The 17,748-nt window shown below is 51.4% G+C and overlaps 1 protein-coding gene across 1 annotated transcript in view; it reads right to left on the bottom strand.

The window, feature by feature from the left end:
- Positions 1 to 17,628, bottom strand: part of LARGE1 (LARGE xylosyl- and glucuronyltransferase 1) — a 305,112-nt gene extending 287,484 nt beyond the window's left edge. Inside the window, 2 exon segments of the mRNA XM_023757230.1 lie at positions 17,441 to 17,504; positions 17,506 to 17,628. Coding sequence (XP_023612998.1) covers positions 17,441 to 17,504; positions 17,506 to 17,547 — 106 coding nt within the window. The 5' untranslated portion in view covers positions 17,548 to 17,628.
- Positions 17,629 to 17,748: the final 120 nt, after the last annotated feature.

Raw genomic sequence — 17,748 nt, 5'->3', positions numbered from 1 at the left:
CAGAAACTCACCAGAGTAGAAAGTCCCAATGCCTGGCAAGGGGCAGAACTGGGCAAACAAGACCGTCACCCCTGGGGTAACCTCCCTCCCCTGGCATATCACTGGTCATGGGGTTTGGACCCCAGATCTTCCATATCGCTGGCCATGCAGTTTATATCCCCCGACCTTTTCCTCCTAAAGACAACATCTAGGCCTCAGTGGTATTTCAGCTCCAGGCCCCAAAAAACAGCAAAACCAGACATACAACAGCTACAGTGACCAGCTACATTGACTAATGACCCACGCGCCAATCCGTGGAGACCACGACCCTGAAGGAGCACACCTGGAAAGCTGATGGGTAGTCTATTGAGACCCTCCCGAGACCTCCCCTAAGATTTCCACCTGCGGAAAAGAGATGAACAAGCCCAGGACCAAGGACCCAGTGAGCGCTCTCCCTCCAAGGAGCATGCCCAGGCCTTTCTCCCACAGGCATGTATTCCCCCACCTCTAAGGGACCCCACGAGACTTGCAACCAGGGGAGCCATGGGCAGCAGCGAACCCCCTGAACCTGTCTCCACGGCCCCCTTTTCTCTGTGAGCCCTTCCCTTTGGATATCCCTGTCTCCTTTCCCCTTTTCCTTCAATAAATTCAATTTTCTTTAATCACCATCTGAGATGGCTGTTTAACCTGCCTGTGCACCGCCGACTTTAACCTTTCCGATCCATTTTGAGTTGATTTTCAGTTTTAACCTTTTGAGGTGATAGCAATCCACATAAAATCTGTTGAACTCTCCCAACACCAACCCACCTTATTTTACAGATTCAAGAAAGGAGGGGCAATTTGCCCACGGCCACATGGTGAGTTCCAGGCATGGTGGACTCGATTCCGGGTGAGGAGGCAGAGACGATGTTACTTGATTCCTTACAATACATACTTGTATGTCAGGTGATCCAGTTTGGTTCTTAGTTCCGTTGTTTTCTGCTAATTTCTTTTATTATTGATTTTCTGTTGTTCATCCTCACACGTGGATATTTTTCCATTGATTTTTAGAGAGAGTGGAAGGGAGGGGGAGAGATAGAGAGATGATGTGGGAGAGATACATCAATCAGCTGCCTCACACACGCGCCCTGACCATAGTTGGGGATGGAACCTACAACCGAGGTTCGTGCTCTTGACTGGAACTGAACCTGTCCGAGGGCCAACGCACCATCCACTGAGCCAAACCAGCCAAGGCTTCTGCTAATTTAATGTCCTGAGTCCCTCAGAGTGAGAAGGCTGTTGGTGAGATGCCAACCATTTCCCCAACCCAGGTGTGCTGGAAGGCTGAGAAAAGGCCACTCCCACCCACCGAGCACAGGGCGGTAAGAGGACCCTGGGAGGTGGTGCGGGTGTGAGGGCTGTGTGCTAGTCAAGAGGGGTAGGGTTATCTGAGATTCTTCATTTGGAGAGAAAGTAATCATGCCCTCCCACAGCTGGAATATGGCAGCCAGCAGGGCTCCCAGGGCCTCAGCTGACCCCTGGGGGGAGGAGAGGGGCAGAAATGGGGAAGGAGGGACCATGTCCGTCTTGGCATCTCTGCTTCCAAAAGGAGCATCCCTCTCCTCCGGCTGGAGTCAGGCTTCTCAGGTACCATGGACCAGCCCCACTGACACCCGCTGCACCAGCACTATCTCCAACAGCATCCTCCTCCATTCTCTACAGCACTCCAGTCTGGTGCATAATAGAGTCTCGAGGCCCAGGCACGATAAGCTATTATTAGCAGTCAATTCACAGGCAGAACAGCCTGGGGTGCCGAGCTTTGAGGTAAGCCTCCTTCCCATCCTAATTCTCGGCCTGATCCTCAGCGTCTCCGCCTCCTGCCCCTGGCATCAGAGACATAGCATGAAGAAGGCACCTGGGAATGGGTGCACCTCTCCAAGGGCTGAACAGGATTTCATAAACCCAAGAGCCCACAGCCGCCCTGCTCTGGTATTCTCAGCAGCAGCAGGACAATGAAGCTGGGAGCTTCCATCTGAAGGAGCCGTTCATTCCCCCTCCTCCACCTCCTGGCAGTGGTCTTCAATGACAGCCTGTGATGCGCGGACGCAGAGAAGCTAAGGGAGGCGAGCAGAGAAGTGATCCCCAAAAATGCGCCCATAGAAGCAGATGAAGGAGCTTCCCACAGACACTGGAGCAGCTCCTGGCTCACAGGGGGGAGGGGAGTAGGGGTGGGGGAGAAGAGCAGAGAAACATCCAGCCCCTCCCTGGGCCTGATGAAGATTAATATCTCCTCCCTGACTAGATGAGGCGGCTTAATCGCTGCTATTAATACAAAATTACCGAGGGCCAAAGATGGGGTGTGGAGGGAGGTGGGGGACGGGATGAGAATATCATGCTGAAGCTACAAGGATGCGCAAACATCGGAAGCACGAAGACGGGATTTCTGAAGACTGGAGAGTTAGCACAGGCACCTGCTGCCGAGTTCAGAAGTTCTTCCTGCTTTTCCCACTAAGACCCTTTGACCTACTTGGTTGAGCAGGCTGATCTCAGAGACCACGGCTGGGTGATCTCTGTGGACAGACTGACCACCACCCCCATGCAATCCCATGATTCCAAACACGACAGTTCAGATGTGGGCTTCCAACCCTGCTCCCCATGACCTTCAAGACCCAGCCCAGGAGGCCCTTCTTCAGGAAGCTTTCCTGACATCCCCAGGTAGTTACCCATCCTTCCTTTTCGACTCCCAAAGACAGGCACGCCCACTTCTAGTACAGTCGTTATCTGGGATTGCAATTGGAGTCATCGCCCCAAGAAGAGCCTGCTACTCTCAGACTTAAATTCTTGCTTATCATCCTGCAGCCTCCCTTACCCATTAGGCAATGTCTCCATCACTTAATATGTTTCCTCAGAAGACCCATCATTCCCAGCGAATGACCACATGGGGGAAGGTCAGTATCACCCAAGACCAAGAAGAGAACAATTTGTCTTGAGGGCAGGGACCATGGCTTAACCCTATTGGAGTCTTTCTCAGACTCTAGTCCAATACCAAGCACATACTGGGCACTTACTCGATAGCTGCTTCCACATCTCAGGAAATGGAGGCTCAAGATCAGGTGGCTGTTGCCCAGAGGGGGCCTCAGCACCCATGGGGAAATATGCAAACACATCACGGGTGACACAGGTCCTACCTGCACAGGCCTTACCTGCTCCAAGTATTGGGACCTTTCTCAAGGGGGAGGTCATATAAGAAAAGGCAGCAAAAGGGGTACCCCTGCACCCCACTCCCTACGAATCCTCACTCACTCCAACTCTGGGTGACTTTTCATCTGAGATAAGCTCAGGATTCCTGACTCCCTCGATCCCACACCATCTGACCTCTGGGCTGGAGGGCTGGGGAAACGGGGAACTGGCCTGGAGAATCCCAGGAGGGCGGCCCTGGACAGCTGTCATGCTTGGAATCATGGGATTGCACAGGGGTGGTGGTCAGTTACCCCCATGTTTCACAGAAAGAACCAGAACCATCTCATTAGGTGGAAGAAAACTTCCCAATGTGAAGGGGACTCACTTGGCATTCATTCAAGAAGTCAAATCATCGGGAAAATGTGTCTGATGAACCAATACACCTGCTGTGTTTATGACCACCAGCACACTGCGACACAGAGCACACATGTGTGCCATAAACGCTGCGGCAGCCCAGGCCCCACGGAGGCCTTTGTGCCCGGCTCTTCACTAGATTACAGTCTCGACAACACTAGCGCTCACCTACACTTAGAAAAAAAAAAGGTGATACATCATGTAATAACATGCCTCCCAGGTGGGTTAAAGAAGACACATTTACAAAATGACGCTATCATCCCTACTGTGTGCGATGCACAGTAGGGGATTTAAAGAGGCCCCAGAGCCACTCTGAAACCATCGAGGTGCTTTCATGCTCGCAGGAATGGAAACATCTACAAAAAAAACTAGCAGGTGAAAGATCCTGTGAGAGTCGCCTAGGGTTAGCGACAAACGTCTCCAGTGGAATGGAGGCTTTCCTGACGGCACAGGTGTGCTTGAGCCAAGTGCAGAAGTGCTGAGCCAGCATCACACCGACCCCGCTGGGCAGAGTCTTTGAGCAGCAAGATTCTGGCCGATGCACCAATACCCCCCACACACACACCCAGGACTGAGTTTCCTCATTAAGCCAGGGGCCGGGCAGACCCTGCAGGAGGGGGTGCGGAGGGCCAGGCGTGCTGAGGTGGCACAGCCAGGGCGCCTGGACATGCAGCTGGGAGGGGGAAAGAGCGCTCTCCGTCTCATTTTGTGCCTCTCTCCATGGCGCCCTGCTGGCAGCCAGTCCAGTCCAGTCCAGTCCAGCCGCAGGCCCAGTGAGGCCTCTGCTTTATATTTATTGGGCAACAGCTATGTGCCAGAAGGGATTCTTTATCCCACATTTCATCTGCAGTTACAGACCTGAAGTGTATCGATAAATGACTCATCAAAAATAAAACCAATAAACAGCTAGCTGCGACTCACTGAGAGCCCGATATGCGTCGGCTGCCTGCATAAATCACACTTGGGCCTCGGGATAAACCGATACGGAAGGTACAGTAGATCCCATTTCTATACGAGAAGACTGAGGCTTAGAAAAAGTAAGAGGTGTGCCCGTGGTCACACAGGCCGAGTGGCACAGACAGGTGTCCAGCCCAGAGATTCCGCCTGCAGAGCCCTGGCTTGCTGTCCTCCCTCTCAGGCGACGGACGCCCCTCTCAGATAAGCGTGGCAATGCTCAGCACACGCGGGAAGCCTTCCTTGCTTCCTCCTGCCCAGGCTTTCTCACGCTCCTCTGTGCCCTCCCAAATGACGAAATGCCCCCTCATGGGCTCAGAGCACTCTCACCGCCCTGCCAGACCTCAGGCCCTCCTTCCCCACGAAGCCAGTCTCCGACCTCTGGCCCGTGCAGGGCCCCATGGCCTCATGCGCTGCGTCATCACAGTGCCAGCAACACGCTGGGACGTCTGTAGTCCTGTGTCGTCCCTACATCCAGGGAAATGCCCTACTCATCTCTGTTCACTACATACATGCTACTGATTATAATGACGGGGGCGGGGGGGGGGAGGGGGTGGCGCGGAGAGGAGCCGTGGGTGGGCTCTAAGCCAGACAGGCCGGGTCTGCACTCGGGGCTGGGACCTGGGACGAGTTCTCAGCCTCGTGCGCCTGAATGATGAAATGGGGGATGATGACGGGACCTACCTGTCTCGAGAGGAAAATGCGAGCACTTAGAACAGGGCAGGAGGCGAATGCTCCCCACGATCACTCTCTTCACCCTGCGGAAAGACTGGCCGCAGGAGCCTGCTTCTCTCAGCTGGCACTGCACAGTGCCGGAGCAGACACAGCCCGCCCTGCCAGGGCCTCGCTGCTCCGACCTGCCCCGGGAGCCTCTGGGAAGCACTGCAGAGCTCACCTGGGGCCAAGGTGGAGACGTCTGAACAGGACGCCACTAACAGAGGCTGCTGGGAGCAAAAGATAAAGATTTTGTAATACTCACTCCCGGAGATCCTCACCGGTCCGCCCCTTCATGCCACTCACCTCGGAGTGTTCACTCACAACGTGAAATTAAGCAGCAGGCGGGGAGATGCTTTCCTCCCCCTGAGCCATCTCACCCCTGGGACGGCCCCGCCGTCTGGGCACGGAGGAGGGCCTGCCATCGGGGCACGGGGTTCATTTCTGGAGCGCTGCTTTAGGGAGTTCAGGACCCAAAGTACCCCGATTCTCACTGGAGCGAGGCAGGCACGGCCTGCTGGGAAACATCCATCACAGGGACGGCTTCTGGGAAAGGACAGGCAGGGAGGGGCAGGCACCTCTACTTCTCGGAACAGGCTGACCCTGTCCACTCCTGAAGGCTGGACCAAGGCAACCACAGGTAAGCCCAGGGGCAAGCAAGGGAGACCCCAGGTGTGAAAAGAAAGGAAGATGAGCACATGCGGGTCTGGAGAAGGGTTGATCTAGTACATTTTCCAGGTATACGGGAAGGGTTGTTCATACACGATAATGCCCAGCTTTTCCCCAATCTCCACGGACAGTGAAGGCACTGTGGACAAAAAAGGGTGCTGTGAGAAATCATAGACGCCGAACTGGCAGGTCATGGTGTGTAGCCACGCCCCAGGCCTGTAACCTCTTTCCTGGAGGGTTTTAAGCCAGCCCTGTCCATTGTTCTAGTGCATCGTTAACACACCTTTGAAAGGCCAGAGGAAGTGCCCCTGCAAGGCGTAAGCACTCTCCAGGGAACACATTATTTTGTTAACCATCTGTAATCCAGTTCCCACCTCGCTTTCTCCCACCTCCACGCACTCTTCCTTCTGTTCCCTCTTAGGTTCACACGCATATAAGAAACTGCAAAACTGTTACTCTCTGAGCATCTGAGGTCAGCAACTGTCATCATTAGTTGGCTCAAATAAACACAAAAATTTGCCCCAGGTGTGGAATGTTTCTTATGTTGACAGGGCCTTCCATAGAAAAGAGAAAGACCTAGAATCAAGTCAGCTGAACAGGTGGACCAAACCTTGGAGAGGTCAGGGGAACTCGACTGCCTGAGCTACATCTCAGCTCCACCACTTGCTGGCTCTGACACCTTGAGCACAGTCTGGAACTTGCCTGTGCCTCAGTTTCCTCATCTGCAGAATGGGACTATCAGGAAGCACCTTACAAGGCAGTCGTGAGGAACAAAGGAGTTAATACAAGTCAGGGATTTAAATGCTCCATAAACAGTAGCTAATGAAGCTTACGAAGACCCTAATTTGAACAGATCCGCACATCCCTATGTTCACTGCAGCATTATTTACAATAACCCAAATCTGGAAACAACCTAAGTGTCCATCAATAGATGAATAGATGAAGGTGTGACATATATCTCACATAGGCAGAAAAAGTAAAGGAGAATAAAAGCTACAAACTTCAGTTATAAGATACATAAGCCATGGGGATGTAATGTACAGCATAGGGAATATAATCAAGAATACTGCAATGACTTGCACAGTGACATATAGGTACGAACTGACCGTGATGATCACGTCGTAAAGTATGTAAATGTTGAATCGCTGTGCTATATACCCAATACTAAGAGAATACTGTAGTCCACTATAATAAACAATTTTTAAAGAATAAGGATTCAGAGGTGACTACAAAAAGGTGAGACCTCACCATGCAAAGGGTGTGGAAAACGGTAAATATTAATAATTTATCTAGCACTTCTCTAAGCAGAGCACATCATTATGTCAGTCTATGTGGCAACTCTGAAAAAGAGGGAAGTTACGTAATGAGGTGCCGTTAACACGAGAAGTGATTCACAGGAGTGGAAACAATATTCTGGCTGTGGGTAGTTTCTCCTGAACATTTAAGGGTCAAAGGAGATGAAGTCCAAAGGCAGGCTGCCCTGTGAGACAAACTGTAGGCGCTCAATCAGTGCAGTCCTTGCCAACCTGGTCATTACCGAGTCCAAGTGCCGCCCCCCAGAAGCTTCACTTGATCCCATCAAATTCCCCACATTTCCCGGAAGGGTCACCTGAGGTGCTTGTTAAAATACAGACCCCTCCCTGCACACCTTGCCTGCACAATCTCCTCTGCACACCTGAGCCAGGCCCTGGAAGTGTATTTTTCCTAAGGGCCCCAGGGTGGGCTGGGAGTCTATTAACTGCCTCAGGTGATTCTTATTTTTTTAAAATATGTTTTTATTGATTTCAGAGAGGAAGGGAGAGGGAGAGAGAGAAACATCAACGATGAGAGAGAATCATCGATCAGCTGCCTCCTGCACATGCCACAATGGGATCAAGCCTGCAACCCAGGCCTGTGCCCTTGACCGGAATTGAACCTGGGACCCTTCAGTCCTCAGGCTGACACTCCATCCACTGAGCCAAACTGGCCAGGGCAACCCCAGGGGATTCTTAAGCCAGAGATCTAGCTGACATCTTTACAGGCAGGAGGAGAAAATTTTCGCTCAGGTGCCTCTTAGCTTAGCAGCCAAAGGCAAGTCCAGCCGCAGGGATGAAGTCTGAGAGCAGGGTCCAGACCACGCCTGGGTCCTGAGGGAGGAGCCCTGCCCACCTTCCCGGCCTCCATCTGCCACCCCTTCTCCTGCTTCTCTCCAGCCCAACTTCTCCTTGCTGTTCTGCAAAGGCACCGAGCGCTCTCCACTTCCTGCCTGAAATGCCCTTCCTCCTGACCCCCGCCCAGCTCAGAGAGGCCGGTCCAGCCGGTGTCCTCCCCATCCCTCACCAAGCCTCGCCCCTACCACTTGCACAGTCATCTCAGGCGGCTTTATTTCTCTGTGGCACGTCTCACCACCCTCACTTTAACTGGTTAATCTTCTCTGTCCACCGGGAAATGAGCTGCATGAGAAGGGGGACATGCAAATGGCATACCCTCCGTCCCTCCTGGGGCTGTGGGAGGATTCCATGTGCATGAGAAAGCTTGTGCTCAATAGCACCGCTACCTAATCAGAGCTGCTACCCAGGGGTGCCACAGACAGGCTCCCTGCCCGGGGTGTCCCTGCAGGCACCCGCATGGGCTCTGCTCCATCAAGAGAACTCAGGGACTGCAGGACAAGGGGCATGGAGTGCCCTCTGCTGGAGCGCGGATGACAAATCCCCACCAAGGACCCTGCATCCTCAGGTCTCTTCCAGGGAGTCCCTGTGTGAGCGACTTTGTGCTTCAGAGCTCAGGCAGCATGTCAAACACAGCTAAATCCTGCCCGACCAGTGTAGCTCAGTGGTTGAGCGTCGACCCATGAACCAGGAGGTCATGGTTGGATTTGTGGTCTGGGCACGTGCCCTGGTTTCAGGCTTGATGCCCTGTAGGGGGCATGCAGGAGGCAGTCGATCAATGAATCTCATCGATGTTTCTATCCCTTTCTCCCTCTCCCTTCCTCTCTCTAAAATCAATAAAAACATATATTTTTTTTAAAAGTTCGTGGACCTACTCTGTGCTAGGCACGATGGACTCCTCCTCATCTGCACAAAGACCCTGTCCAATAGGGAACAGCATCCCCACTCCTGAGGAGCAATGTGGGCTCAGAGAGGTTAAGTTATCAGCTAAGGACACACAGCGCTTAAGGGGAGGTTGGGGAATAAGAGCCATGTGTGCTGACTCAGCTACGGTCCCATCAGACAAAGCTTCTGTTAGAGAAGCGACTGAACTCTGCGTCAGAGGGTGGTCCTTTCCTCTTCCTTCCTCTTACAGTCCTCACAACAGGTCCTCCAGGTGGAATTTAATTTTTTCCAAACACGGCCACTGGGCCCACAGTGAGCTGCAGGTGCACTGTGACTGTGGCTACGGTCTATCTCAGAGCCCCCTCCTCCCACCCCTGTCTCCTGCACACCTAAAGGGAGACTGCCGGTGTCTGGAAAAGAGATGGCAGAAATGAACAAATGTGACCTCTTCTGTCTTTACAAAAAGTAGTGATGAAGAAGAAGGTGACAAGCAGCGAACCAGGTTGGTGACACAGACGATCTGGGTGGCGGTTCCAATGACATCATTGTCTGGGGCTCTGCGCCTGGTTTGGTCAGTTCTCCAGGCCTTGGTTTCCTTATGTGGACCAGGCGGGCGACCTTTTGCATCCCTCCCAGGAAGACCTTCCAACACTCTCAGAATCAGGAAAAGCAAGCGGACATTTAACTGAATGACTGCTACTCTAATCGGGACTTCATAGCCCTTCTAACAGGTGCGTGAGCTGCGTATTACAGTCCCCTTTTCAGGAGAAGACAGACCTGCAGGGATGCTAGGTAACTTGTCTCCTGTCACTCTGGGATTTAAACAGTGCCACCCATCACTGAGGGACACGTCCGCCCACCATCAGCCCCTGACCCAGATAAAGTCCTTGTGTTGTTTTCAAAGGCTTCATCTGCTTAGGCTTCAGCCTGCCTAGATGATTCCGAAGGTCCATGCCTGCTCTTAATTGCATGAGTCTCTGGCAGAAACAAAATGCAAATTGCATTAAAGGCCTAATCGAATTTTCTGCTTCTATTGGCTTATAATAATCCCCAAGCCACGGAACATGGTGTGCCTTCTCGTCCAAGATGGCCTCGTTCCCTTGTCTGGGGATGTGTCGGGTCCTTATCTGAAGCCTGAGCATGTTGACTTTGAAATGTCATCCACCAGTTGTTTCTATATAAGCAAGTTGTGCGCCGGGCCCAGGCAGGCAGGGCCTGGTTTGCACACCGGCTCCCTTATGTACAGGCTGGGTGACCTTGGCAAAGACCTCAACAGCCCTGAGCCTCAGTGTCCTTATCTCCAAAACAGGCCAAGTGTGAAGCTATCTAGAGGAATAAATGAGATAATGTGTGTAAAATCCCCAGCCCAGCTTTTGGCTCAGTGCATAGAGCATCGGACTGCGGATTGAAGGGTCCCAGGTTCGATGCCAGTCAATGACACATGCCCGGGTTTTGGACTTGATCCCTAGTAGGGGATGTGCAGGAGACAGCTGATCAAGGATTCATTGATGTCTCTCTCTTCCTCTCCCTCTCCCTCGCTCTCTCTCTTCCTCTCTGAAATCAATAAAAACATCTATACTAATAAAAGCGACCACTGGGCCCACAGTGAGCTGCAGGTGAACCTTCCGGACAAAGCTGCAGTGGTGGGGTCCAAGGCAGAGGTGGTTGGGGCAATCAGGCAGGCAGGGGAGCAGTTAGGGGTGATCAGGCAGGCAGGCAGAGGCGGTTAGGGGCAATCAGTCAGGCAGGCAGAGGTGGTTAGGAGCGATCAGGCAGGCAGGCAGAGTGGGTAGGGGTGATCAGGCAGGCAGGCAGATGAGTGGTTAGGAGCCAGCGGTCCCAGATTGCGAGAGGGATGTCCAACTGCCTGCATCCGGACATCCCCCGAGGGGTCCCAAATTGGAAAGGGTTCAGGCCAGGCTGAGGGACTCCCCTGCCCCCTTGCACAAATTTCATGCACCGGGCCTCTAGTATTTTTAATAAAATAAAATAAAATAAAATCCCTGGCCCGGCCCATGGCAGGGAGTAAGTTAAAAGATCCAAAACCAAAGTCTAACTGAGCGAGACAGGATCAATAAGCAATATAAACAAATGCCAGCAGTTCTTTCTTCTCAATTCAGCCCTGTATAGATGACATGGGGACCAACCAGCTTGTCCTGGGACTGTGACAAGCCAGAGCGAATGGCCATGCCCCTGCAAAGGGACAGTGACTGCTCAGCTCAGCCAATGCTGCTGGGATGGAGCGAGGGTGGGGTTTGCTAGACCTTTCCATTCTTGTGTGGAAAGCCAGAAATATTGATTTTTATGTGCCATCTCCCATTTTTTAACTATTCATATAAATTTAAAAATGGTAAAAGCAGTGGGCAGGCCAAACCCAATACAAATGCATGCTAGTTGCAGCCCATTTCTGTTTAACAAGCTATAAAAGGAAGCTATTGCTGAATAATATACAGGAGAGGTGAACCTAGGTTAACAGTTGCGAGTATTCGAAGCACAGAGTTTATTCTTGTATTTTATTTATTAATAGTTGTATTATTTTCCATACGAACAACTACAAAACTACTTCTGCCCCACCTGCATTTCCTCTTTGTGCTTCCACATCGCCTACAGTGACAATACCAAATGCTGTCTGTTCCAGGCTCCTGGAGTTTACGAAGATGCAAATTTGTTGATGAATGCAGACAGGAACATTTGTCTAATGTGGCTTGATGTCCAGGTCAAGAAGTAATATCGCTTTAATTTTTTTAAAACATATTTTTATTGATTTCAGAGAGGAAGGGAAAGGGGGAGAGAGAGATAGAAGAAACATCAATGATGAGAGAATCACTGATTGGCTGCCTCTTTCATACCCCCTACTGGGTACCGAGCCCGCAACCTGGGCATGTGCCCTGGACTGAAATCGAACCTGGGACCCTTCAGTCTGCAGGCCAACGCTCTATCTACTGAGCCAAACCATCTAGGGCAGTGGTTCTCAACCTTCCTAATGCTGCGACCCTTTAATACAGTTCCTCATGTTGTGGTGAACCCCAATTTCATTGTTACAAATTGAACATAATTAAAGCATAGTGATTAATCACAAAAACAATATGTAATTATATATGTGTTTTCGGATGGTCTTAGGCGACCCCTGTGAAAGGGTCGTTCGACCCCCAAAGGGGTCGCGACCCACAGGTTGAGAACCGCTGATCTAGAGCATATTGCTTTAATATTAATCAGAGCTACATCATTGCTAGAGTTCTGGTAGGAATAGAGGCATACCCCATATACCTCATTTTATTGTGTCTCACGAAGGTTGCATTTTTTTGTTTGTTTTTTTAAACAAACAAAGGCAAGATCCTCCACCAACAAGAAGATCATGACTCCCTGTATTTAACACTCACTTTACTGGGGTGGTCTGCAGCAGAACCCGCACTATCCCAAGGCACGCCTGTCCTGGTCTTGTTTCAAACTGATGGAAACACCCTATCAGAATTAGGGTTCTCTGAGCGAATGTCAGACCTTGAAGTCAGTGCTGTGATCAGACCCTCCTGGGGGGAACCTGTGTCCAAATGGTGAGGCCCATCGGGAAGGAAGAAAGGAAGTGAGGTTAAATAAAAATGGTCAACATCTATCCCAAAAGGGAAGTTTCATGCTTAGAAAGCATTTGAATTTCAAAGTTCAGCAGTGACATAGATTCGAAATACCCAAAGGCTCAGAAAATTCCTCTCATCCGAACAGAATACAAAACCCACAAAAGTCTCTTCAAATTCAGATACTTATTGAACTATCAAGACTGGCATAGATTTTTTAAAAAAATAGCATAACATGCAGAAAAGTGAACAAATGATAAATGAAGAATGTTGTAAACTGTCACAAAATGAACACCCATATAATTATCACACAGGTTAAAAAATAAATTATTACCAGTACCCCAAAGTCTTCCTTATGCCCTGCCCTGGTCTCTACCCCCAGATTAATTTTTGCCTATTTTTGTATTTATATAATTGGAGTCCTACAGTATGTTCTCTTTTGTATTTGTCTTTTTTATTTTTTATGTTTTATTGATTTCAGAGGGGAAGGGCGAGGGAGGGATAGAAACATCAATGATGAGAGAGAATCATTGATCGGCTGCCTCCTGCATGCCCCCCGCCCCACCCCCGGGGACAGAGCCCGCAACCCAGGCATGTGCCCTTGACTGGAATCGAACCTGGGACCCTTCAGTTCGCAGTCCGATGCTCTATCCACCGAGCCAAACCCGCTAGAGCTGTGTCTGCTCAACACTTTCTGTGAGTATATTCATGTTTATTGCTCCATAGTACTGCACTAGATAAATATACCACTAGTTATTTAACTTTTAAATAATATTTTAAAAGCTATTTTTACTTATTTCAGAGAGAAAGGGAGAAGGAGAGGGAGACAGAAACATCAATAATGAGAGAGAACCATTGATGGGCTGCCTCCTGCACGCCCACTACTGAGGACCGAGGCCACAACCCAGGCATGTGCCCTGACCAGGAACTGAACCCTAACCTCCTCATTCACATGTCGACATCCGACCACTGAGCCACACCAGCCTGGGCAAGACTGGCCCTTTCTAACTCACGTTAAATACTTAGAAGCATAACCTCACAGAATGTTAACGCCCCACGAGGAGTGCCTCATTTTTACATCATTTCACATCAGGGGAGATACAGCTCTAGGAAGGGGAGTGGTTGGGTCCCTACCCGCAGCAGATCCGGCTGATTCCAGGGCCTGAGACGCACGACCCCACCCCGCGCTCCCTCAGTTCATCCTGCAGCTGCTTGTCCCCATCTTATCCATCTTATGCTCAGAGTCCCCTCTCAGGGAGCGTTCTAGGCTCGGCTCTCAGGAGACCCACTGAAATTAAACAGGGTGGGAAATAAATAACCCCCATTAAGAATGAACAGCACTGCCATGAACGCAGACAGCAACTCTGTACCTTATTTATGGCCACACCGGCCTTGACACAGAAAACTCAAGGTGTCAATAAATAGATTGCAAAGTTGTGTTTACCAGACAAGAATGTCTCCGCAGGACCAGCTGGGAGTGCACCTATGTCTGCAGCAACGGCTGGGGCTCCACGTAGCCTCCATGACCCCACAAACACTCAGCCTTTACTAGTCTCAGAATGTCTGGGTCAGGAGGTCAGCAGGTCATCCTGTCCTACTGTCCCCCATGCTCACTCCCTCCCCCCAGGTCCTCCTGTCCTACTGTCCCCCATGCTCACTCCCTCCCCCAGGTCCTCCTGTCCTACTGTCCCCCATGCTCACTCCCTCCCCCAGGACATCCTGTCCTACTGTCCCCCATGCTCACTTCCTCCCCCAGGTCATCCTGTCCTACTGTCCCCCATGCTCACTCCCTCCCCCAGGACATCCTGTCCTACTGTCCCCCATGCTCACTCCCTCCCCTGTACTGCCTCGTGTTTGCACACGCCTCATGGCATGCATTTCACTCCTCCCAGGGCAGCTCAGGCCAGCACGGGACAGAATGATCCTCATTATGATAAGCTGGACTTCGGGCTCCCTGCCACACCCCTCCATGGATTCAGGGCCATCAGAGTCATCCTGACCTCTGGCAGGTGACAGCCCTTTGACTGTTTGCTGAAGCTGACACACACACCCGGAGCCTCCGCTTCTCCAAGGTAAACAGCCTCAATTCTTCCCACTGTGTCTAGTGGAGCCAGGCTTGAATCGGCACAATCATTCACCTGGATTCGCCTAAGTGTGCGGCCGTACCTAGACCATTCTGACAGTACAGCATCAGGAAACAAATGCCGTGGCCTCGCTGTGGACTGCTACCTGTAAAGAAATCTGTCACCTCTACCATTCTAGCTAGAACATGTCTGTTAATGTACCCAATCACCCACCCCCGACTTACAGCAGCTTCTGATTTGGTCCCAAGGTAGGACTTCTTAAGCTTCACGGTTACAGGTATAGTGCCTACCCCAGTCGGTGCGTGTGGTTGCAGAGTATTTCCTCAATCCTCCCTGTAACCTACCTGCCAGGCTAATAAAATCACTCAGCGTCAAGGATCACAGTCACCCCACCAGCCAGCGTGGGAAAGACAGCGAGATGCTGGGAAGAGTCTTCAGGTGGACATCAACACACCACAAAGCACAGCCAGTCATGAACGCTCCTAACGCAGATCAGCTTCTATCCTCTCCTCCAAGAAAACGTACCGTTCGCCTTTGGGGCCACCCCTCCCTCAGGGGAACTCCTCTCTACCCCATGACCAGAAACAGGCACAGGGCTCAGGGCTGCCATCCCCAGCCTCCCCAGTCACTGACTGGTCTCTGGACAAGCAACTAGAGGCAATCCAATCAGGGGCAAGCCTGGAGGGTTAGGGGAGGGGGAACTCCTCTTTCTATAGGGTCTGCAGAGGATAAGTCATAAATAAAGCTTTCTTCACGTAGGAAAAACTACCCTGAAAGAAACCACAGAAGAGAAAAGCAGAGCAAAGGGATGAAGAGAGACTGAGCTACACAGATATCACTTGAGCCCCTGGATTCAACCCTACCTGAAGCCTGCTCTAGCTCCAAACTTACAAGTTTTGTTAGCCCCCAAATTCCCTGTTTGCCCAAACCTTTTAGGGTTGAGTTTCTATCAATGAGTGCAAATAAAAATTCTGCAATTTCCCTCACAGCACCCAGAAATGTCATGTGACACCCTGTCAAACCCCTTGCCAAAGTCTGCTACCTCCCTGAGGCCCCAACTATAACATGGTTTTAGAGTTAAAAACTCCAGCTCTCGAGTCCAATAATCCAGGCCCCATCTTGACTGGCTTTGGGGCCTTGGGCAGATCCCTGAAGTTTACCTGCCCCGCCTCCTCATCCCTACCTATTACACAGGATTCTTGTGAAAAAATCCTAACGCGTCAAGTCCTAACAACAATGTCTGGCAGGTAGAAATGCTCAGAAAACTAATAGCTTATATTGTTGCCATCATCCTCATTATCATTACAGTATTACTAGAGGCCTGGTGCACGAATTCGTGCATGGGTGGGATCCAGCCAGCCAGCCCCAATTGGGACCGATCGGGCCGGGCTGGCAGGGAGGAGGGGCAGAGGGTGGTTGGCCTCATCCCCTGGTTGAACTCCCGGTCGAGGGGACAACTTGCATATTAGCCTTTTATTATATAGAATTATTAGCAGTCTAGTTATACTATGAAAGTCAATGTTTTAATGTATTAAACCGAGTCAGGCGCCAGCCCTTCATAGCCTTGTTTATCAGGGCTCCTCCATCACCCCTAGAAAAACGCTTCCTTATATCTCTCCTAGGCTGATCACCAGCTCACCTTCCTCCCTCCGATCCCTTTAAGGAAAATTATCCATCCACACCGCCCTGGCGTAATTCCTTCTCTCCAGCCCCTTAGATGAAAGCTCCACCACCTGCAGGGATGCAGGGGCAGGGAGGGGCAGGGAGGGGCAGGCGAGGGGCAGGGGTGTGACTTGGGGGGCCCCCCCCTGCCATGCCCGCACTCAGTCCCGCCTCCTTTATATTCAGTCTGGCTCACTCGGGGCACATCTTGGAAAGTGAAGTGCAACTCCTAATTAAAAGGTAGCCTTGAGCTGTCAATAAAATTATGCATAAAGAACATGTTTAAAAACACAGTACTTGACTTCCTCGAGTCAGATTTCCCTTTGAGTTAATTTTTCCCTTTTAACTCAAGTGTGGGGGTAAATAGAAAAAAGCTGTGCTCGCCAACACTGCCACGCCTTTCCTCCCCGAGCTTAGAAAACCACCTCTGATACACAACGCACAGCGTTTGAAACCGCTGGCTGGGAGAATGGCAAGTCTTGCCTTTGCTAATGACTTCTGCAAAGTGGCAGGGATTAGCGTTCCTTTCTGTTTGTTTGGGGAGGGTCCAGCGTCTGTTGCGTTCCTGTACTGGGCCATCAGATGACTGACCATCCCTCCCCCAAGCCCGGCCGACAGCTCCGACACCCGCCTCCCGCAGCCCCCTGGGCTGGGCTTGCCTCCTCACACCACGCACAGTCTGTGCAGCCATCATGTGTGTCCACCTGTCTGTCTCCCCCACTGAGCTGTGAAGGTCCAGATGTGTTATCACCGCACGTCCAGCACCTGGTCTAGCAAGATGTAAACCATAGCAGCAGCGACGGTAATAACAAATGTTGAACATGTGAATACGTGAATGAAGAGACAGAAGAAAGAATAAAACATCTGGCACCACGAACAGCTAAGTCATCCCTCCAGGGCCCAGCCTTGCCTGTCACCAACACAGCGATCCACTCGCAAAGCGGGTCTTTGACATTTGTGTCACCTCCTCCATGCCACTGCGCCCAGGTGCACCTGATCTTGCTGTTGTGTCTGTTTCTCCTCACATCCCTGACTCCCTCTATCGACCTAGACAAGCCCTCCCCTGTGACGGGGTATGCGTATTCGCTTCTACAAAATGACCAGCTGGGATCAGACGGCTTGGCGGCTCTCCCTGGGACGCTGGGACAGCCAGCGTTCTTCTCCCCCCGCCCAGCCCCTCACTCTGCGACAGCTTCCTTCTTACCTTCGAAGCTCCCGGCAAACAGGTAAAGCCAGGTGATGGCTGGGATGCAGAGAAGAGTCAACGAGGGCAGCCAGGAATTTCCGTCTCCCCCTGCAGATTCCCAGCATCCTCTCGGAAGTGGCAATCCCTAATCCCAGAGCCGTTTCTCTGCCCGGAGCGTGGAGTCCTCGCCTCCCTCATAATACTCCCTGTGAGGAAGAGCAGAGGGAAGGCTGTTAAATGGGATGCAGATTGCAGAGAGACATGCTGTATATCCCGGGAGAGGCTGACTCGGCTACGCTTCCTGCTAACCCGTATTCCCGAGGATG

This window comes from Myotis lucifugus, unplaced genomic scaffold (assembly GCF_000147115.1).
Source record: "Myotis lucifugus unplaced genomic scaffold, Myoluc2.0 scaffold_103, whole genome shotgun sequence".
In the NCBI taxonomy this organism is placed as follows: domain Eukaryota; kingdom Metazoa; phylum Chordata; class Mammalia; order Chiroptera; family Vespertilionidae; genus Myotis; species Myotis lucifugus.
The sequence above is the reverse complement of the archived record's forward strand: the minus strand, read 5'-3'. Positions and strand labels throughout refer to the sequence as shown.